Below are 24280 nucleotides of genomic sequence, written 5' to 3'. Positions count from 1 at the left end.
GTAATGTGTTTCAATTATCTTCTGTTCGTTAAATTTCACAATGAATATTTATTTGAAACTTTAGAATTCAATTTTAATGCTCTTAATCGAAGCATATATTTAATTGAAAATATTATAATAAATATCAACTAAATTGCAAATAGCTCCGAAAAAGGTCACAACAAAACCTGTTGCATACAACTAACTATTAAATAAATAGTTAACCAAAGATAAAGCAAAAAGGAAAATACTTCCCTTAATCGGTTAGATATGCACGAATATTACGCAAACATATTGGTATGTGTTATTTTGGATCGAAGGAAGAATAATACTATGTAGGCCTATATATGTATATATTTATTATATTATATATTTATTATTTTATATATTTTATTATTATTATTATTATTTTTATTATATTATTACATTATATATATTATTATTATTATTATTATTATTTATTTTATTCTTATTTTATACATTTATTATTTATATATATATATATATATATATATATATATATATATATATATATATATATATATATATATATATATATATATATATATATATATATATATATATATATTTATAGAATATAGTTTTAAAGTGAGAAGACGCTTGAAAAATTCTACTGTAAATTTTGCAAAAGATAAAAAGTTAAAATTTCGATTTAGTCTAAGATAAGGTATCCCGTCGTTTGTCAGCAATATTATTTATATTCATTTGTATAACATTTCATATATTGCTATATATATATTTATGATATAGATTTATTGTAAGCTATATAAATATATTATAAAATTATGTAATATTGGTTAATACAAACTAATATATTATTATAATAATATTATTATTAATACTATTCCATTAGTCTTACTGTTCTGTAAAAAGAACATTAAACAGTCAAAGGAGTAATTAGTATGTGCAAATGTAATGGAATATTTATTATAAATAATGGAATATTTATTATAATCAGATAATAAAGAATAATCAGATATTTTGTTTTGTGTGTGTGTGAGCACTGCTCTCTGCTGCTAACCATTCATTTTTTGCAATTGTATATTGATATCTTTATGCTATTTGTTGTTACTAATTGTTAGAGATTTCCTCCCTTTTTGACATTCCTTTTAGCAATTTGTAGTTTTAACAATTACAGCTTGATACAATTTGTATTCATTTGAATTCTATTCTTTAAAATTATTTAGATCTTGTTTACTCATCAAATTTTTCTTTTAGCAATTAAAGACAATCGAAAATAACAATTCAAAGACATTCAAAGCTTATATTTGATATAGGTTTACTTGCAACTTCTACAGAATTTAATTTTCTGAATTGATCGTTTAAATATTATTACTAAGTTTTTTTTGTTTTTTTTCAGCCATTCAAGACAATCCAATCACTCAATGGCTTCAAATCATTCAATGAGTTTAAGTCAACAAGACTTGTCCCGAAATAGTGATCGTAGATGCCAAAATAGAGAATATGCCGATTACATTCGGGAAATGCCGAGGACCTCAGAAGTGTTGCGGAGCGTGGATCCGACTAGGCATAATGAGCCAGTGAGGAGCATGGAACCGCCTAGGATTGTTGAACCGCAACGTACGCGTATTTTTATTAATTCAGTTTAAACGAATAATATCTTTGAATATAAATTTTTTATTGGATAAACTTCGCTATTAAATCTCGCTTTGCTTTGCGTCTTCGCTTTTGGGTTTTTGGCGTAAAAATACAAGTTTGGAGATATTAAATTGTCTATTAAAAAATAGTTATTAACTATTTTTGTTTTTGGAAAATTTTTTTATGGAAATTGTAATTCTGATTCAAGTTCTGATTTCTGATTTTGATTCGCTCAGATTCAAAGCATGCACACATTTTTAGTAGTTCAGTTTATGCAAATAGTTTCTTTGGATTCCAATTTTTGATCGGAATATGAATTCCGAGTTCTTGCCCTAGGATGGATGATAGGCTATCGATCAACAAGTAAAATTAATCATTTCTATACAATTTTGAAACAGGTTATGCCAGCTTTGCTTTACTCTAATTAATATCTGTCTTGGCTTTACTTTAATTAGCCCTTGCTCTCAAGTTTTTCATCAATTCCACCAAGTCGATTTTAATTTAAAAATCAATGGACTCACCTTCAGGTTTTCGACGTCAAATAGTTTTGGCGATAGTAAATTATTTATTAAACTCTTCAAACTAATGAAATTAGAAATTTTTAAAACAAATTCTATTAATTATTTTTGTTTTGGAGAACATGTTTTTTGAAATAGTAATTTTGATTAGTTGATATTATGGTTCAAATTCTGTTCAAATTTAAAACGTACAGACGTTTTTATTAATTCTGTTTATGGCTTTAAGCTATTAGTTTTTTTAGAAACAATTTTTTTTTATCGCAATACAAATTATCTTTGCTTTTAAGTGTTTGACATAAATTCCGAGTTTTGGTGATAGTAAATTATTTATTAGACTTTTTGAACTAATAGAGTCCAAAAAAAAATTAAATTTTTGGGGGGAAATGTTTATTAAATTAGTAATTTTGATTAATTCATATTCAGATTCTTGATTCTGATTCCTTTCAGATTCAAAACGTTCGCGTGTGCTTATTAATTCAGTTTATGTCTTTAAACTAATATTTTCTTTGAATACCAATTTTTGGTTGAAATATAAGTTATCTTCACCTTTAGACTTTTGCTTTAAAATGTTGAAATGGTGGTATTGAATTATTTATCTTAACTACTAACTTACTTAAATACTAAGTACTCTCTGAACTAACAAAATCTGAATTTTTTTTTTCATTTGTATCAATGAATTTTTTTTTCTTGGGGGAAATTTTTTTTTGAAGTAGTTATTCTGATTAGTTCTGATTCTTGGTTCTGATTACGTTCAGATTCTGGGCATAAATTCAGAAATTTATGCGCACTTAGTATGGATTCGTAACGAACCTGATCGAATCTTCGATGTATTCAATTTAGGTGCGTGCAAGGGAAAAAAAGAACAAGAGAAAGACATGCTAAATCCTTAAGAGCAAATTATTTATAAAATTATTTACTAGACTTTTTGAACCAATAAAACCGAAAAAAAATGCATTTTTTTTTTAGAATTAGCCTCTTGATTCTGATTCCATTCAGATTCAAAAAGTACGCAAGTTCTTATTAATTCAGTTTATGTCTTTCAACTAAAATTTTCTTCGAATGTCAATTTTGGTTGGGATTTAAGTTATTTTTGCCTTTAGGCTTTTGATTTAAAATGCAAGTTTTGGTGATATTTGATTATGTATACTTACTGCTAACTATTTAAATACTAGATGCGCGTGAAGGATAAAAAGAACAGTGAAAGATATGCTAAATGCTTAAGAAAGGTCGTTGAAGAATAATTTCGCTTTGTGGTGATGTGCCAAAAACTATCCTTTACGGGGCCTGCTTAGGTGCCTTGGGCTCGCCCCACTCCGTACACAAAGATCACGTGCCATAAAATACCCCGGAAGGTGTTAATACAGACAGACCAGACCAAGCAGAAGTAAGATTACGTAAATGGTTTAAAATCTGTAGGTGACGGTAAAAGAAGAAGCTATTCACAGGGCGTGATGATGGAGTGTTCACCAGTGTGTCAGTTTCACTGCGTCGAATTTGTAGTTCTATGAGTTTTCTGCAAGCTGCTGAATTAATTTTGATTCTATGGGTAGTGTAATGGCCGTTTAAATTACGTTTCTGGGTATTGTTTTTCTCTTAAGATGATGTGGTACCTCCAAAGGATCGCCTTATCTTGTCCACTAGGAATTATTTTAGTTTGTGTGCTCAGACTATTTAGAATTCATTTGGCTGTTCTGTCATAATTTGTAAAGATTGTATGAGAGACCCAAATAAATGAGAGAGAACTAAAAGCTGGCTCCTAATTTCCTAGAAATCTTAGAAAAGTCATTTAACTTTTTCCTTTTTGTGCCAGAGATAGAGACATTCAGTTTTAATGAAACCTACATCAGCATAGAGTGTAATTTGTCTTCTTTTTTTAATTAAATAAAGCAGAATGTTCTTTTAAAGTTCATGAATGGGCAGTCCCTAAAAGTGTTCTAGCATACCTGCTAGAAAAATGCTAAAAGCCAGGTCAAAGGAATTATGATTTGGACAATTTGACCGCATTGGGTGTCCCCTGTAGTTTTACTCATTTCGATTGACAAGCTTGCCAAGAAAAGGGACGTAAAATTTCACTGTCTTTTCAGTCAAATTTCATAATAAGACCACAAATTCTCGCCAACTATCGATGATCACTATTTCCTGGTAACATTTCGCTAATGGGCCCTTTGTCTTTGTGACGGTCAGTCGGCGCCAAGGGTTGCGAAATTATTGTAAGTTACAGGATCACCTAAAGTTTCTGAACAAATTTTTCCAAAGTTGAGAACTAGCTAGTTTTTTTTCCATCGAATTCTTTTAGGTATCGGATCCTCTTAAGCTACAAATTTTATGCCTATTTACTATGTGTATTTAAAAAAAATTGTGTTTTTAAAATGACAGTTTTATGTTGAATATATATATTTGTATGTGTATATTTTGTGGTTAGATCTCGTAGAGTAAGCGTTTTTATATGATGAATAGTAAAAGGTTTGAGGTGGTTAGACGAACATTTTCAATACTTCTCTTGATCCCAAGCTCTTTTAAGCTCTAGACTGTGAAGGTTAAGGTCTGGACAATATAGGGCTTGGAATAAAAATCTATAGTTCACGGAAGCTGGCGAATCTAGGACTTTATCAAGATTTTAAAGCTCTAACTCGGGTTTCCATAAATAAACCTTGTCGGGGTTGTATTGAAATTCGTTCGTTTCACCCCATATGACAACACCGCGAACTGAATCCATGCAATATGATATATATCTTTAGTTACTCACATTCTATTTTTACTAATATACTATTGATTTGTAGCCATACAAAGGGAATATTGGCAACCTTCAGAGTACTTCTCCCGTGAAAGAAGGGAACAAAGTGGTCCCTCTGGTCGGGAAGCCCCTCAACAAGCTGTTTATTCCAGCCAGAGACAGTCCAAAGTTTGGACAAATCCACCAGCCGTGTAAGTAGTATTATTTTTTATGGGATGGAAGGGGGGGGGGCAAAATTAGGTATTGTGTTAGCTATTAGTTGGCATGCAAGTTGTAAATTCTTAGTTTATTTCTTCCATTATTTTTTTTTATCTAAATAATAATTTGAATTATGGATTCGTTGGTAGTTGTTGTTATGTAGCTTCTATAGTTCCCTTGTCTTGTTTGTGGCCAAAATGTATTTTGATGGCGAGTGCGAATGTTTCACAATTGTTGTTTAATTCTCTCTTCCAAGCTAACCCAGGTGGAAAGTTTCTTATTTACCTCGGCAAAAGGTTTTACTATTGGTGAAATAACATGATACTTTATATCCTTTCTAATTTCTTGTAACCATTTTCAAAATCCATCATGATCCGTTGGCCATAGACACGTTGTTTTATTTTTTCTTGAGATACGGGGTTTAAAAGTAGGGTTTATAGATTAAGGGTTTATAGGTTTAAAAGTTCCATAATACATCTCAGTAACCAAATCTAGCGGGGATTAGGGATAGTAAGTATTGGGATAAGAATGGGAGGGCAAATCAGGTAGTATGTTATTTAATACTTAGTGTACATACTGTATATTCTTAGTTTGTAGGTTGGGAGTTTTCGAGCTTAAGTTTTTGAATTGAGTGGTTTGAACTCTGATCAGCAACAATGAATTTTGCGTACAGGCTTTTGAATTTTCTAAAAGTTTTTTCTAAGTGGCTGGTCTAACGTAAATGCGTTCCCATGGCTTTGTCGCAGCCTATTTATTATTGTTGCCGCAAATAAAATATTAAATTGCTTAGCTTTGAGTCTTATGCCCGGACCACATCATAGTCACATCCATCGATAAGGAAAGCAAAATTTCATGAATGACAGGGTAATTTCATTGATTTTAGCGTCACACTTGTATTTAAAAAGCAAAATATTAAAATTGCCAGAAAATTAGTTTAATGAGTTTGCACAAACAGTAATTTGTGTCCAACTGTTCTTTACCAATATTAAATCTTCTTAACTTTTCTCAGATTCCTCTCCAAGATAGAAAAACTGCCATTCTAAGTTTCCATCTTTTCTAGCTTTAAAAATTACCCCGTAAACCTTGACTTTCATTGGGCAGTCAAGAAATTTATGCTTTGAATTTGGACTGTATTCACCTCGAGAAATTAGGAACAATAAATATAATTTATGATGCGGTCGTACATAATTTTGTTTTTATCGACAAGTGTAACCGGAAAATGGGACGGGCATTACAGTTCGTCCAAGCTTCCGTTATCTGAGTTATCCCCTATACCCTGGATGCAGTTCGTAAAAGATAACAACAAATACTTATCTGGCAACTTGTCAGCTGAAGCGCTAAAGGCAGTTAGGTGTATAACAGCATTAATCATGTATACTCCGCTGTAAACAGAGCTTATTTAGAAATGCCTGAAGGTGTGCCACGTCTTACGGTTACTGTTCCCTTTTTGTTCTCTGCATGTAATTTCACTTTTTTTCCATTTTTGAACAGACTGATTTTTTTTATATATATATATATATGTGGCGTAACTTGTCCTCAGTTATCCTGCATTTTCTACGGCTAGCAGGTGTAAATTATCCGACAACTAACCCAGAAAGTTTCAAGTAGTAATCGGGCTTGTCGGATAAGTAATCTTGGAACACTCAAATGCACTATGTTTTCCAGAGAAATTGCCTACGGATGGTTTTGGGTTCCCGGCTAACTGACCGTATTTCAAACAGTAGGCTATACGAAAAGTGTGTTTCAATTCTACTTTCTAGAGCTATAATGAGAAAAAGGTTGAGATGGCTATTGCACGTTTTGCGGATGAAAGATTACAGATTGCCAAAGATTTTTCTTTTCGGCAAACCGTCTAGGGTTAAACGGAAAGCAGATTTTCTGCGGTTGGGGTGGGAGGATGTAAACAGGGAGGCTTTGAATGGATTGGGATAGAGGAGGAGCGTGCGTAGCTCTGTTGGCCTCATGTGGCTTCGTGCTGCAGTGAGTTATTAGTTGTAGTAGCCACCTATTAAGTGGCTGATTGCTAAAATGCTCTTGAAAACAAATTATTAAGGAGATTAGTAGTAACATGTCAGATTAAGGAAAATACTACTTAGCTTTTTATATTGTTGATTTTACTATCCTCATTACTTATATCATTGTGTTTGAATTCAATTCTTATGTAGCCTATACTCTTTCATTCATCAATCTTTGGCTTCTACCTTCCGGAAATGAAAGGATTCTTTCTTGGTTACATCTTTTCTTTGTCTAGTTTTTCTGTTTGAGCATTTTTTTTTTTTCGAAATTGTTAGATGCAATAGATTGCACAAGCTTAATTCCAGTGTATCGCTTCACAATTAACCGTTCCAATAAAGTTTCTGACAGCAAACTTTTAAAATAATAATATGAATATGAAACTTCATAAAAGAATATCCAGCAAATGTAGGTAAGGTATTGACAGCCTTTACATTGCTTATAGTTTTTAGAAAAAATTTTCTCAGAAGAGCCGCTAATGTAAGGGGTTTGACTACTCAAAATTACTTTAAGATCTGCTCCAATTGATTTGACTATTCCCAGTCGACAACTAATCCAAACATTCTTTCTTTATTTCAGACCAAATGAAAGCAAATCTGCTGCATAACCGTGTTTTATTTTTCAGAAATAGTGGAAGATCAATAAAACATCTCTCTCCTCAACCTCGTCCGTCAGGGTCCTCAATGAATTCTTGTCTCTCGCCGCATGCTCTTCTGCAACCACATAGTGAAGCATACCGCCAACATGTCCTGCCAAGAGCACCGACGCTGTATGTTGCTGCGGCAGCTCCACAAGGGCCTACTCCTTATACTCTGCCATCAAATCACATTCCGACCTTTTCGGTTGGACCAAACGCTTTGCCTACTTTCCCGACGGCTCCTCAACTATATGGAGCATTTCCTGCTAGGTCAGACAATCTTTTATTTTTGCAGTTTATTTATTATAATATTTGTTTCATTTATTATTTATAATATTTATTATTAGTTATAATGTTTATTATATTTATAACTTTATTATATTATAAGTTTATATTTATATATAAAATTATAAGTTTATATTATTTATATAATAATTTATATTATATTTATATATATTATATATATATATATATAAGTTTATAAATATTATAGTTATAATATTTATTAGTTTATTATTTATAATATTTATTTATATTTTTTTTATTTATTTGGTAGTTTATTTATTATACCATTTATTTAAGATCTTCAAAAGAACGGAAGAAAATTTAGAATTTTCCTGAAAGTTCACTTTAAATGGAATTTTATTTAAAACAAAACTCGTATATTCGTTCTTTCGGTAGTTTATAATCCAGCAAAATGATGGATGCTTAAGTTTATGTATATGCACATAGAAGTAATTGATATATTAATAGATTGATTAATAGAGCTAGATAAATAAATATAAATATGTTCTGAGAGGATACTGGCTATACAACGTTGGACAAAAACGAAGAAAACAAAAATTAATTTATTATAAATATGAAAGACTTATCCTTAGTGGTAATATCTCTGATATTTAATGTATTCTTTACATAAAGGCCTCGCTTTAAACAGAGATACTGCAGATATGTTGAAAAGACCTATTTATGATGGTATAATTTAGTAAAAGTTTATAAAAAAAAGAGGATTTAATAAAAAGTGATTCTAATTTTTTCTTTCTCATTTTGGTTCAAGATGAGGTAGTAGTTGCTAGGCAAGAATTCTTGGTCAATCTATACTTTAGTGGTCTTCTTTTTTCTTTTTCTTTTTTGTCAGTTCTCTGGCTCGTGAGGTTTACTCCGCAGAATTTTTTTGGGGGAAGGGGGCAAAATATGGGCGTTTATGTATCTTTCAAGATATACGAATAGACCTTAATACGGTCTTGGACCACACAGGCGAAAAACGTCGAAAAAAAAAAGTTGATCTATGTTACAAGTGAACATAGATCACATATATAATGTTTTCTTTACATAAAGACCTCGCTTCAAACAGAGATACTGAGTATTTTTTTCTCTTTTTTTAATATAAAACCTATTTTAAAAAAAGATAATTTAATAAAAAAAAATTAAATATAATTTGATGAAAAGATATTCAGCTTATATTCGTTGTCATTTTAGTTCAGGGTCAGTTACTGTCTTAATGCAAATCAGACCAGTTGTTAGGCATTAATTTTCGAATGGTGTTTGTTTTGTTTGGTCGTTTTTTTTCGTTTTTGTTTCTTTTTTTGGGGGGGGGGGGGCTCGGTTGAGTCTACTCTCCGGAGGAGTCTTCTTTTTGGATTATTTCAAAGGGGGGGGAATATGGGCGTTTGTTGTTTCTTTCAAGAAGAAAAAAAATAATAGAAAGACATAAGTTTTTATTGCAGGTTTTGCTTAATTATTTTCTGAATGTTTTTTTTTTTTTTTTTTTTTTTTTTTTTTTTAACGTCAGAAGCTCTACAAAGAAAAGCTTCAAAAATAACTACGCTAAACTTGCGTATAATAGACAAAAACAACTCATGTTTTTAAATAAAGTATATCAAATTACGTAAGAAAAACATCTTGAATATTATATTTTCTTTGTGTTTTCTAAAGAAAAAATTCTTTTCTCTTTTTCTTTTTCAAAACGTTAATAAACTAGTAACCTGCTACTGCGGGGCGGTGAGTACACAAATCAAGCATATTTTTCTCTTTTTTTTCTTAAAACTAAAATATGTAATTGTAGCAGTGCTTCTTACATCAAATTAAAATACTATCATAGTTTTTCAGTCATCCACAGGTTTTATACTTTCATGTAATTAAGTCAGAAAAATATTCTGAGCATAGCATTAAATTTCCTTTGGCATTAAAAAAAAAAAAAAAATCTTTTTCTTCTTCTTTTTCGAAACTTTAATAAACCAATAACCTGCAACTTCGGTGCGCTGAGAACAGAAATTAAGCATGCTTTTCTGTTTTTCTTTTATAAACTAAAAAGTGTAATCATAGTAGTGTTTATGCTATCATAGTTTTTTTTTTTTTTTTTTTTTTTTTTTTTTTTTTTTTTTTTAATCCACAAGAATAGTCCTGAAAAATTCTCATGCAATAACCGTGTATGCTAAAAGAATCTGATTAATTTGAATAAGCTTAGGATGGAAAACCGTGTCTCAAAATTTTCTTAAACAGAGTAAAAATTGTCTGGAAAACCGAAATTTCTTGAAAAGAAACGAACTTAAGAAATTTGACCCTAAAAAAATATGGTGGACGGACAAACGCTGCTTGTATATTTGAACTTAAATGTAAAGCGCGATAAAACTTCTTTGACCAAAACCTGTGTTTCCTAGTTCCCTTAGTGTCCTATATTCCCAAGTTCCGATTTTTCCAGAAAACCACAGTGGGGGAAACGCAGAATTATTGCCAAAAAATATAAATGTCTTTTGATCGCAGAAGAATCGCAAGTGAAGGGAAACCAAAGTCAAATTGAAATTATATTTGGAAATAGAGCCACAGTTATATTAAGATAATCCGGAAAGTTCTTGGCTTGATGACGAAAATAGTCATTTTTGCTTTCAAACAAGCCTTATCATAAATTCTTTTCTCCCTCCAACGCTAATAAATTTTATCTAGCAGTGTTCTAATACCATCATACCATTTCTGTAGTGATGTTCCAGATGTGCTCCAAATTGTGAGTTCTGGAGCTTTTGATTGTATGGAACCAATGATTTTGTGTTTCTCTTCTACTCCATATATTTCTAACTATTGAATTTTATCTAGTAGCGGTCTATTGCAAGCTCTGGAGCTTTTATTTGTATGGAACCAATGATTTTGTGTTTCTCTTCTACTCCACATATTTCTAACTATTGAATTTTATCTAGTAGCGGTCTATTGCAAGCTCTGGAGCTTTTATTTGTATGGAACCAATGGTTTTGTGTTTCTTCCACAGTACCGTATGTTTCTTTGGATCACCATAGCTGCAAAAAACACCGTAACTGTTAGACTATCCTCAATCTTCTTAAGATCTCTTTTATATCACTGTAACCAACTTTTTTTACTGGAACAGAAGATTAGATACTTCAGTCGATTTGTCCTTTTGTTAAATGTTGACGAATACCTTTTTTCATTACTGTAATATCAATTCAACCTTGTAGTAGCTCAGTGGATTGATGCTGTGCTTGGCAATAAGGGGCCCAGGGTTTGATCCCTGCCGCAGCAAGTTTGGGTGACAAGCTTGCTGATCCTCGCTGTAAAAAAGACCCAGCAACTGAAACGTCGATTCGATGCCCTATGCGCCAGCAATGGCTCTGAAGGATATTTAAACTTTATCCTAGTAACATCGATTTGTTTCACACTCTTTTTCTCCAATGTAGTTTTCAATGCGCCTTCTGCCTTTAATGTAGGAAGATAATGTCACGTTCTTAATTAATATTGAATTCAAATTTGCTCTTTATCTTTGCCTTGAAAAGGAGGGCTTGTTCCTATTTATTTTTTAATTTGACGCTTTCTTCAATTGACCTTATAATGACAGTGTTGATTTTGTTAATGATAGATTGAGCATTACTTATCTGGTTATCACTTCTTCTAAGAAAATACTGTCTTTATTTTTTCTCCCTTCCCGTAGGGATATTGTCACTTCTAACTAGAGGTGGCACCCTTCTTTCTAGGTTTTGTTGGTCACTTAAGGATATAATCTCTCCGCTATTTCCGAATGAGCCGTACTATTCGAGTGATTAGGACGCTGGACTTGCAATCCTGTGTCCGTGAGGGCAGCACCACTTACAATAGGTCCGTCGCTATGCACTTGTTGCACATATAGTCCAATAAAAGTACGGAGAAAAGTGGGTCGACCCGGGCAAAATTGCACCAAAAGGTTTTTTTACACCAAGGGGGCGAAATATTAGGTATTTACATTTTTGACATTTAGGAAGCTTTTTTTACGCTAAAGAAGGTTTTCCCGCCGGGAAAACCTTCTGGGGCTGCTTAAAGGGGGTGAAAGGGGTGAAAAATCCTTTTTTCGATTTTTGTTATTTCGGTACGTTCGGAGACTCGATTCTGGTATAAATCAACTCGCTGAAACCGAAAATGATGTTACTTTTATTGTAACACGTCTGTAACTTATATTAAACTATAAATAAGATTTTCATAACTCCATCGCAAAAATAAAGGAAATAGCTTTTCTTCCGAAGTGTTAGAAAGATCAGATCAATGGAAGCCTGAAATACTTCAAACAGCAACACGGGAAAATCTTGAACGGCAATTTAAAGGAGCAGAGAAGTACCCCACTCTTTGTTGCTTCGCTAATCGTTGGAAACCTGGTTATCCGATGAGAATCAACCGTGTGAAGACCAAACTGCAGAAAAAGAGAAACTATAGGCATAGACGCATAGAAACTTGAAAAATCATTCTTATTATCGGCTTGTTGGAAAACAAAAACATTAACTCGTCTATATATAAATAACAGTTTTGATAATCATTATTTTTAGATCACATAATATTGAGAATCATCATTTCATTAATGAGTACTACAAAAGAGCACGACCACCGTTATTGCAAAAAACTAAAATTCTTCTTCTTCTAGAGATGTTGGTTCAGAGTTATTACAGCTTGTTCCCATGCACTCTCCGCAAGCAAGTGTGCAGGACATGCCATTCTTACGGCAAGTGCATCTGGCCGTGATCTGATTTGCATTTGCAGTGGATAATTTGAAGAAGACTTTGAGGAGCTGGTTTCTTCTCCCTCATTACTGGGTTGTAATTATCAGCAGAGAGTCGCCATCCCCAGTTGTCCAGTTTCATCGCAGCAGCCTCGCTTTTCCATTCCATTACCTGCAAATACACGCGAAAAGAATGGAACTTTGCAGCTGAGGGTGTGGGAGGCATCCGATCAGGGCAAACAAATGTGGAAGAGGAAACGAGCTTGGCCAAGAACAGACGATGTCTCAAGGACCCGAGAGTTTCTCCAGGCTTTCCTTTATAAATTCTCAAAAGAGCTTGTTCACCAGCTACAATGAGCACGTCTTTCGTAGCCTTCTAGTCCATAAAGACCTTAGCGGCCTCACGGAAAGACGGATCGGACCGGTACAATGACAGTCCGACAGATTTACCAATTCCTTGTAATCTCGAAGTGGTGTCACAGCCTAGGAACTCGTGCAGAAATAAAATTGCACCACACATGTCCCTTAGTTTTTCTTTGATGGAGCAAATATTCCGTAGCTTATGTTCGTTTGAAGCTTTCGCCTCGGATCTGAAATACAGGCCTTTGTGGGTGGCCGTGACATGATAGAGAAGAAGGATAAGGAGGTCAGTGTCGTTGCCGATGAGACACGTCAACTGAGTTCTTGCATTATGAATGGCTTTGGTTGCAATCAGGACATCCGCGTCAGCAGAGGCATGTTGTACCGAACAACCTTGAAAATATATGAATATAGAAGTTCGATACGTAAGTTAATTCGTAAGTTACGTATATTTATTACTAATAAAAACGTTCGTAAATAAAATTCAAGAAGTTTCGAGAAAGCCATTTAAACAAATAAAAGTAAAATTAATATGCAAATTTTGTTTTTATTATTCCTGTACAGTGAGCCAAAATCAAAACATGTATTAATTCAAAAACGTTCAAAAATTAAATAAAAAAAACAAGTCTTTTAACTGAAAGAAAGGAGCGACGTTAAAACTTAAAACGAACAGAAATTATTCCGTATATGAAAGGGGATGTCCCCTCCTCAGCGCCTCGCTCTTTACGCTAAAGTTTGACTTTCTCACAACTCTATTTTTTTTTTTAACAATAAAAACTTTAGCGTCAAGAGCGAGCCGCTGAGGAGGGGACAGCCCCTTTCATGTACTGAATAATTTCTTTTTGTTTTAAGTTTTAATGTCGCTCCTTACTTTCAGTTAAAAAAAACTTGTTTTTGTTATTTAAATAAGAAATAGAAGCATACCCGAGTCATCGAATGACTACTCCAATGAGCATCCGTTGCGATTCCGCTATACTTTCATGTCTATATATATATATATATATATATATATATATATATATATATATATATATATATATATATATATATATATTTTGAGAGGTGAGTTGATCTGAATCAAAAAATGCCGTCTGCATGTAGGTTGTCAAAAGGGCATATCAGCAATATATAGTTTGGTGTGTAAAGTTGAAATTAACAAGGCTTGTTGGGGGGGATGTTATATATATATATATATATATATATATATATATATATATATATATATATATATATATATATATATATATATATATATATATATATATATATATATATATATACAAAAGTATACCTATTATGCTATTTTGGCAAAAGTGGTTCTATTATCTGCAGTCCATTGTAAAATAAATGTAATAAAGACATGCTATAAATAAAGGGAATCTTTTTATTTGGTTTTTATCATTAATTTCATGATTTTATTTGATAGTGCTTGATGGCATTGTTGTTGTTGTTGTTTTTTTTTTTTTTTTTTTTTTTTTTTTTTTTTTTTTTCAGAGACTAACTTGTTTTTTTAATACTTAGTCATTGGAAGAGGTATAGACAAGTGAGCCTCACCAATCGATTTGGTGTAGTAATAAAAACCCAAAAATTATTATCTTTATGTTGCATTGTCGCTTAATCGGGCGAATAGAGCTTTATAAAGTTGGATTATTACCTTTTTTGCACAAGCAGGTATGAAATAATTTTGCGTTTTTAACTTTAAAAAATATTACTTTTTTTAGTTTACCGCCACCTGCTCATCATGGCAATTCCCGTGGATGCAATGGCACAATGATAGCGCATGCTCATCCCCTTCCAGCACATATACAAACAGCTGCTGTTTTCCCTGCTGGTCATTATGCAGCATATGGTCCCTTAAGTCCCGTCTCGTCCCAGTATGCTGAGGCCTGTTGGCCATTCAAATGATTTATTTTTCTCCCTGACAATCACCGTTTTATTTCTTGCATGCTAGAGTAATTCCTGTCTTCTATTTCATTGAGCGTAGACGATAGTGATTTTTGTTCTCAGATTCTGTGTTATTATCAAATCCGGGCGTACTTTTAATAATCCTTTTTTAACGAAATAGTTCTTTATATTAGAATCCATTATGTGTGCAGGCTGTGTTTAAAGTTTCTAAATCGTTTTTCTATGTACAGGGTGCGAGATATCTATTAGGCGTAACGAGAAGGATTTTTGTTGATTTGGATAATTGAATATCTGAAATCCATCATTAAAGAATAGTTTGTCGCACAAATAAATTATATATATATATATAAATTATATATATATATATATATATATATATATATATATATATATATATATATATATATATATATATATATATATATATATTTAAAAATACATTTTAATTTTGTGTATTGTGAAACCAAAGGAAGAAAAGCATTGATATAGGGGAGGAGATGTAAAGTGAATGTTCAGTTTTGAAGGGTCATGCTTAAAACTTGTATTGAATCATTTAGAATATTTAAATTTTATGCTAAAGGGGTATGCTTCAACATAAAAACTTCCAGACTTGGAATGGTTGTGCTCAATTGAAACATTAATAATTTGTAGTCTGTTCGAATGAAGGCTTTTTGGGTTTGGGTATGGCCAGAAAATTTAAGCAGTTATTATTTTTCTTTTGATACATTTTTGAAGAATTTGTTTGATAATTTCTAAGATATCCCCACTAAAACTTTTTCTGTGCTGTCAATAGCGTCTTAGTAATATGTACTATTGTGTTGAATGCTATGTACTAAATATGTGCATTGACTTGCTCTGGAATGTAGGAGTAAATATTTTGGGGTTAAAATATATGAAAAGGTTAGAGGTTAAGTTAGAGGAAAGGTTAAGGAGAGGTTAAGTTATGGAAAGGTTAATTTAAGGTAGAGGAAAAGTTAAGTTTTTATTTTATCACTTGAAACTATTTATAGTTTGAAAAAATGATTATATTTAATGCTTTAACATAATGATATTAAGAGGTTGGGATTATTTTTAAAATGACGCTGCTCATACAGAGGTTTCCTGCCCAAAAGCTTAGCAACTTCATTATTTTTCATTCACGAAAAGTTTAAAATATTTATATATATATACAAAAAATGCCTTTAGTGAGGCTTTAAAGGCCGATTAAGAAGAAACTTTGTTATCCTAGTTAATTATCAGCTAGTGGCGTCCGTGGGGAAGGGGGTAGTTGGCTGCAAACGACAAATTTGTCCCCTTAGATATCTGAAATTACCCCCCCCCCCCCCGAAATTTCTGTGAATTTGCGCTAATGTCATCAACTCAGTATGTTGAACCTTTGGTTGTTTTTAAGCCTGCTTTTTGTTTTCATTTATAATAGCAGTTCTTTGTATGCATAATATCAGCGGGTTGATCATGCCCTAGATTGCAAAATGAACGATTTGAAAATATTTTTTTTTGTAAAGGAAATATCGAAATTGCTTCATCAAGAACTAACTTAAAATTATAATTGCCTTTGAAAGGTACATCAATAATTACCTTCGAAAGTATCCTTTAAGTTCTTTAAACTAGAAATTCTGTACGATGTAGACTTTGAATCTCGACACGAGTCTAAAGTAAAGTAAATGCCCGTCTTGTGTCTGCATATCCGTTTCATTTATGGGTTACCTTTTTTTTTTTCACTTTTTTTTGCAAAATAATTGTCTGCAAAGTAGACTTGGCTCAAAAATTGAAGAAATTATTCAGTTTTTTATGACATAGCTTTTTTAGAATGAAGATGGTTTCTGCTGATAATAAATGACATTAATGTTTGTATGTATATTAGTGTACAAGTGTTGTAAGATTTCAAATCAATGCGCAAGCGCGTTTTTCGTTTGAGACTTGTTTTTTCTTCTTAGCATCAGCCTTTATTAATAAGCAATTAGTTTTTAAAAGCCATTTTAACTGTCAATTTGTGCTTTTACCTAATCACTCTTATTTTTAAAACTAATCCTCCCTTTTTTTCTTATTCTACGATCTCTTATTGCAACTTAATAGTAACAGTAGGCTTGTGTGTCTTTATTGTGCGTTCTTTTATCGTGTCAATACAAATTTCGGTGAATATTTTAAATATATATATATATATATATATATATATATATATATATATATATATATATATATATATATAACCTGGGTAGTGCTTGCACCAAGAGCGGTGCCAGGGAATTCCTCGTGGGGAGGGGGGAGGAAGATGTTAAAAACCACCAAGATTTTTTTTCCCGTGATTTCAGTAGTAGTATTTTTCGTTTTTTTTTTTTATATAATCTGTTAGTATCTTCTTGTTTGATAGTCCCACGGGGGGTCACCCCCTCCCCCTAACCTCTCCCTGTCGGTGCAAACTCCTGGCATATAGTCCAAGCCTTAGGAGGATTCCTTTTTTTTGTTTTTAGATGAAGTAGATCAAAGAAACGAGAGAAGCATATTTTGGGCCTATTTTTTGTGGGGAGGGGGAGGAGTTTGTAATTCACGCTCAACCTAAGGACTATAATAATGCCTGTGCAAGAACTTTGTCCTTTGACATGGTTTATATGTATATATATATATATATATATATATATATATATATATATATATATATATATATATATATATATATATATATATATAGTAAATTTAGACTATCTTTTTGTTTTCGATTGTTTCTACGCATCCAAGTCTAGACTAAATACATGTCTATCTCGACTTCCATGCGTAGAAATGATGAAACTTCCGATGTGGCCGCCCTTTGTACAACTTAACTGACGAGATTCTACAACTTATCGCATTCATTTTGCTGTTAAACAATTTCATTCAGTTTTATTGTTGTTGCAAGTATCTAGTCTGGTCACTGAACACTCAGCTTAGTAAAGGCGTCTCTTTTTAGTTTTCCTTAGTTCTTTCTTCTTCTTTCTTTTATTATTATTACTATTATTTTTAACAGTAGTGCAATTGATTTCGAGTGGTCAAGTTGTTGAGATTACTGGTCAACTCGCTATTGGCAGCAAGTTTTTCCACGATTGTTTTTCAATAGAAACATTTCGTATTTCCCCGCTTAAAAAATTAACAACTGAAAATGTTTCCTTTTTTTTTTTTAAACTGAAAACTGAAACTTTGATGTTTAACACTTTAAGGACAATATTGGCGAAATTTCCATGGTCAATTTTTGCTGTTAAACGAGTCATAGCAGTTGTAGTTTTATATTTGTAGTTTTGCTTAATTCTTTCCTTTTACAAACAGTGGTGACCTCATTAGAAATACTGTCTTTAAGTACAATAAGAAAATACTATCTTTTCTTTTCCTCTTCCCATATAGATACGATGGCTACTAACTGCGATGACACCCTTCTTTTTAACCTTTTGTTAATCACTGCAGGATATAACTCCTCTGCTATCGGCATATGTCTAAACATATGCTTTATGGAAAGGGGGCCCTGCGCAATATCTCAGGAACGGCTGCGGTTATTAAGTTGAATAGGTTTCTATTTAATATAATTGGTTTCTGGTGATCGGTCTGTTAAAATTAACAGTAAATCTCTTTTCATTTTTGGCGCGCAATTCACATAAAGATCATGCTTCAAAAAAAAAAAAAATTGAACAAAAACACTTTTAGAATTAAAGCTTGATTTGGCATATTTCAAATCGGAATTGGATCTATATAGTGCAGTATAATGATAAATCATAGAGGAATAGTTCACTTGAATGTAAAAGGAGGAATTAACTGCAAATCACTTTTTACGCTAAAAAAGGGTCGCCAGTTGGAATGATTTTTTGTAAGATATCTGTTTTTTAACGCGTTGGAGACTGTTTTAAATGTTTTTCTGAACATACAATTACGGGGGGTAGATTGTAAAATTTATTTATACAAATTATTAGTATAATTTAGTAGTAATTTTACAATTACCTAAATTGGTAGTTTACCAAGTAAATTGGAAAATTTGTCTCCTATATCTGTCTTATTTTCATTTTATGTGATTTTAAATAGAATGAATGTATCATTTTAAAGTAGTTGATGCCGATCGGTTTTAAACACCTTTTGCGCTGTAGCGGGAAACAGCTCATGAACAATGAATGAAGGAAAAACTTAGAACTAATCATGTTAATTAGTCAGTAATATACATTAAAATATTACTTGCAGAAGCATAAATATGACATTGAGTCCCCCTTTTTTTATCCGCTACTCAAAGAGTTCATAAGTTAAATCATTTTTCTAAAATTTTTCATTAAGCTTACGATGGACTTTTTGAACACACACGAAAAAAAATTGAATGCCTCAGTTAAATATTTCGTTGTAGCCAGTGGAAGTTTGCCGACTCTATGAGCGGACGATTTAACACTGATGACAGATGACCAAAAAGCGTCATTGATTTATTGTATTAGTGGGACATAGACATGAGTGTGCTAATAACAATCTCATGAGTTTCAAATATTATTTTACTAATTACAAAGTCAGTCTCTAGAGTAAAACAGGAGAACTCCTGTGAACTTTGCTTTCCTCTTCTTTATCAAATAATTATTGTTCATTTTAAAATTCTTTTAATTAATTATCTAATTTAATTTTCGGATATTATTTTATTATTTACAAAGTCAGTCTCTAGAGTAAAACAGGAGAACTCCTGTGAACTTTGCTTTCCTCTTCTTTATCAAATAATTATTATTCATTTTTAAATTCTTTTAATTAATTATCTAATTTAATTTTCGGATATTATTTTATTATTTACAAAGTCAGTCTCTAGAGTAAAACAGGAGAACTCCTGTGAACTTTGCTTTCCTCTTCTTTATCAAATAATTATTATTCATTTTAAAATTCTTTTAATTAATTATCTAATTTAATTTTCGGATATTATTTTATTATTTACAAAGTCAGTCTCTAGAGTAAAACAGGAGAACTCCTGTGAACTTTGCTTTCCTCTTCTTTATCAAATAATCATTATTCATTTTAAAATTCTTTTAATTAATTATCTAATTTAATTTTCGGATATTATTTTATTATTTACAAAGTCAGTCTCTAGAGTAAAACAGGAGAACTCCTGTGAACTTTGCTTTCCTCTTCTTTATCAAATAATTATTATTCATTTTTAAATTCTTTTAATTAATTATCTAATTTAATTTTCGGATATTATTTTATTATTTACAAAGTCAGTCTCTAGAGTAAAACAGGAGAACTCCTGTGAACTTTGCTTTCCTCTTCTTTATCAAATAATTATTATTCATTTTAAAATTCTTTTAATTAATTATCTAATTTAATTTTCGGATATTATTTTATTATTTACAAAGTCAGTCTCTAGAGTAAAACAGGAGAACTCCTGTGAACTTTGCTTTCCTCTTCTTTATCAAATAATTATTATTCATTTTTAAATTCTTTTAATTAATTATCTAATTTAATTTTCGGATATTATTTTATTATTTACAAAGTCAGTCTCTAGAGTAAAACAGGAGAACTCCTGTGAACTTTGCTTTCCTCTTCTTTATCAAATAATTATTATTCATTTTAAAATTCTTTTAATTAATTATCTAATTTAATTTTCGGATATTATTTTATTATTTACAAAGTCAGTCTCTAGAGTAAAACAGGAGAACTCCTGTGAACTTTGCTTTCCTCTTCTTTATCAAATAATCATTATTCATTTTAAAATTCTTTTAATTAATTATCTAATTTAATTTTCGGATATTATTTTATTATTTACAAAGTCAGTCTCTAGAGCAAAACTGGGAAATTTTTGTAAACTCGGCTTTCCTCTTTTCTTTTCTTTTCTTTTCCTTTTTTTGTTTTTGTTCTGTGTCATCTATTATTCAATCATAAAATTCTTTCAATTCATCATTTAGTTTCAATATTATTTTATTATTTACGAAGTCAGTCGATGGAGTAAAACAGGAAAACTCTTGTAAACTCTGCTTTCCTCTTTTCTTTTCCTCCTTTTTTATATAATCTATTTTCTATGTCTTTCTTCCTTTTCTGTTTTTTGTTTGATTTAGTAGATATTAGTTCGAAACGAAATTCATTATTGTTTCTAAAAGGGTTGATGTTGTAATATATTATTTTTTATTTTGGGGTTTATTCTTTGATTAAAATAAACGTGTTGATGTTGTTCTAAGGATTAACGTGGGCGCTTTTCTTTACATCGTAAAACTTCTTATCACTTTTGACATCGCATTTTTTTCTCTACTTATTCTTTCTTTTTTTTTCAGTTTAAAAAGTAAAAAAATAACTACCGGAAGATTTCTGGAAAAATTCAGAAGCTGCAGCTTCTCCATAGCTTGTTTATTGTTCTTTCAGCCTTTTTATTCTCTTTGTAATTTTCGCTTTATTTTGGTATTGAAGTTATTGTAGAAAGCAAATTAAAACTGTATTTGTTTGTTTTATCGTTCTTTTTATGAAACTTTATTTAAAATCGTTCCAGAAAAAAAAAGCTTTAAGTCTGTCATCTAAATGAATCATGTAATTAAGCAAGAATTTTTAAAATGAGATAAGTCATTAAACAGTATCTTTTTAGGTTATGCCATTCCCTGAATTATGCACTCATGCCACCTTTAGATATATATTTGTAATCTGTATTCATAATTATTCAACCTCTATAATATAAATCATGAAATTGCTGTTTAATCTGAGAACGTGCACCACTTGAACAGAGCTGTCATTAAATTGTTTCTAAGAAAATACCCCAACGAAGGCTAAAAGAACGTCCACCTAGGTTGCTGATCTTTAAAACGAGGCTGGTCTCTCCTAGATTAGCTAGACAAATTTAACGTTTTTCAAGCTAAAAATTGCCGTATTTACTCAATATGGGCATATTATACGCCAGCTTTTGAACTGGCGTATATTCTGATTATTATTATTACCAAATAGAAAATGGCTTCAAGTAGGGGAGATTTCTTTCTTGGTTTTGCTCATTTTAAGTGTTTTTGCCTTTTGTTTTGGCTTAGGGAATATTTTCAATGCAAGATCTGTGAAGTTACTTGTTAGTTCATTTAATATTCTACTTGGTGACTTGGCCAACCAGATTATTATCTTCTTTGAGTTTCCATGTTTTGAAAATTTGAAATAATTTGCCAAGAATGCGCCTACTTTTCTGTGAAAAAGCCGGATTATCATTCCCGCGTGTACGCTCTTAAAACGTTAGAAGAAAATACTGCTTTTGTCTAGCCATTTAATTTTAGCTGTATGTATATATTCATCTAATTTGAGATGCACTTAAAACTTTTCTCAAATTAATGTTTATTTTAAATCTGAGTTTAAATATTCCCAATTCTAAAATTTTAAATCCCTTAAAGGTGCTGGTTGACAATAATAATGTGCAATTTGCTATCCTGCATGTGAGTTTGCCATATCGAAAGATGAATGGATAGTGTTTGAATAGTCGTATGCTTGTTTTTTTTATGATGTCTCGTTGCGCCTCAAACAAAATTCTTTTTCGATGCCTGCAGAGCCGTTCCGGGGGGGGGGGGGGCAACCGAGGCAGTTGTTCTGTTTCTTGGGAATTGCATCCAATTTTTCACTTTAATTTGGCTATTTTTGCTTATATTTGAATTGGAAGGGGGCGCTGTAATTAATTTTGCCCTGGCCGCCACCAACCCTAGAAACAGTTCTGGATGCCTGTTTAGTTAGCATACTTCTTTTCTCTTACATCGTTTTATTCTTCTATATTGTAATTACTGTCTTATTTACCTCAAGTAAATAAGACTTATTTACCTCTAGTGGAGCTATTTACCTCAAGAATCATTGAATTAAGTTTTCAGAAATGTATGTATGCGTGATACTTTTCCGGTGTCGAAATTAGAACACCCTTTCATCTGTTAATGTGAAAAAACACCTTGACCTAAACAACAAATTTATTTAAAATTGCCAAAAACCTTTGAAGGAAGAAAGGGAAATAATATACAATCTAATAAATTATAAGAAAGTAAACATGGGACCCGTGCTGGATACATAATTAGTGTTTGGAGAGCTCCAAACACTAAAACAAAAGACGGGCTACCTCGTTTTGTTTTTAGCCCCATCGCCCGTATAATTAGTGCAATTTTTGAGTTTCTGGGGGCATGTATCACCCCCTAGATCCGCCCCTGGACATTACTAAGCTTTCCTCTGCGCGTTTATGAATATTAAAAAAGATAAAAACATCTGATTTTTGTAGTTAGCCTTTGGGCAGAGAAGACGCAAATCCTTGGATGAATGATTTTTGGGGATTGCTTTAATTAATACAAAGATCAATTTGTGTATTGTTTGTGAAATAGTATTCCTTCAGGCGATAATAGTGCCACTGTGGGATTGCAGATTAGTCACTAAGTGTATATTATCTTTCCATACTAATATATCTATATAGAGTTCAAACTAGTTTGAGTTGTTGTTAGTTTTGATTGTCGGTTTTACCTGTTTAATGTTTAGTAATTACTGCCTTGATATCATTGGTTGTTGAATGTTAGGTTAGCATTATTATGTACTAAGCCAATCAGTTTATCATGTGAGACAAATAAAGAAATGAGCTTAATAGGAACAGCCCTTTGTAAAAGGGCATCTGAGGGCTGTTTGTGTTCAGCTAACCGATAGATTAAAAAATCGTTGGGTTGACTCATGGAATTGGTTGATGAATGACTGCTAATCCAGCTTCATACCTAAACCCTTATAACTAAGCTGAAGTTTTTTTTTTTTTTTTTTTTTTTTTTTTTTTTTTTTTTTTTTAGTTTAGTTTAGTTTAGTTTACAGATCAGACCCATTGTTACTGATCGATTTAATTTTTAACGTATTTATGGCCATATATAATATACTTTTTTTAGGATTTGTTTTCGTACAAGAAGCAGAGGAAACGAGCATATGTAAGAGTTGATTGGCTTGTTACAGGATAATTTTATTTTTTTGTCATCCTAGCTATTTTCATGATAATTAATAATTAGTTGATAAAGGCATTATAAATATCTTAGTTCTTAACTAGGAAGAGCCGGGGACTCGAATTTGAATTATTGAGATATAGGACTTGTCTTGTTTAGATTCAAAAATCTTCACGCTCCTGCTTTGTAATTGACTATAGTACCCTAGCAATATCTAGCTAATTGTTATGCACATAGTAGATTTTAGTGGTTTTTGAGGGAAGCAGATGGTACCAAATAATTTTGATGGTTTGTTCGGGTCTCTCCTTTCGTGTCCATTCCCATTTTCAATGTATGTATTATGTCCCGTTTTTCGGTTGTTCTTTGTAAGAGTGCCTTTTTATTATTATCTTCAGGAATGTTTTCTTTTTTTTTTTTTTTTCTGACTGTTTTTAGGTGACCTGCCAATAAGTGGCAGTGGCGTCATTTGAACTTTAA

General features: G+C 31.6%; 1 protein-coding gene across 4 annotated transcripts in view; it reads left to right on the top strand.

Moving 5' to 3' along the window:
- Window positions 1-23609, top strand: part of LOC148955065 (uncharacterized) — a 109594-nt gene extending 85985 nt beyond the window's left edge. For 2 of the 4 annotated variants that reach the window (XM_089099994.1, XM_089099981.1), the window contains exons 17-20: window positions 1361-1581; window positions 4898-5042; window positions 7688-7969; window positions 14744-15273. In XM_089099994.1, the coding sequence (XP_088956120.1) occupies window positions 1361-1581; window positions 4898-5042; window positions 7688-7969; window positions 14744-14927 (832 nt within the window). In that variant the 3' untranslated portion in view covers window positions 14928-15273. Of the gene's footprint in view, window positions 1-1360; window positions 1582-4897; window positions 5043-7687; window positions 7970-12587; window positions 13409-14743; window positions 15274-21169 lie in introns of those variants that run through there. The other 2 variants (XM_089099987.1, XM_089100000.1) reach the window with 2 other exon arrangements.
- Window positions 23610-24280: the final 671 nt, after the last annotated feature.

The sequence above is a fragment of the Artemia sp. Qi Xiang Cuo genome, chromosome 2 (assembly GCF_049724085.1).
Source record: "Artemia sp. Qi Xiang Cuo chromosome 2, ASM4972408v1, whole genome shotgun sequence".
Lineage (NCBI taxonomy): Eukaryota > Metazoa > Arthropoda > Branchiopoda > Anostraca > Artemiidae > Artemia > Artemia sp. Qi Xiang Cuo.
The sequence above is the reverse complement of the archived record's forward strand: the minus strand, read 5'-3'. Positions and strand labels throughout refer to the sequence as shown.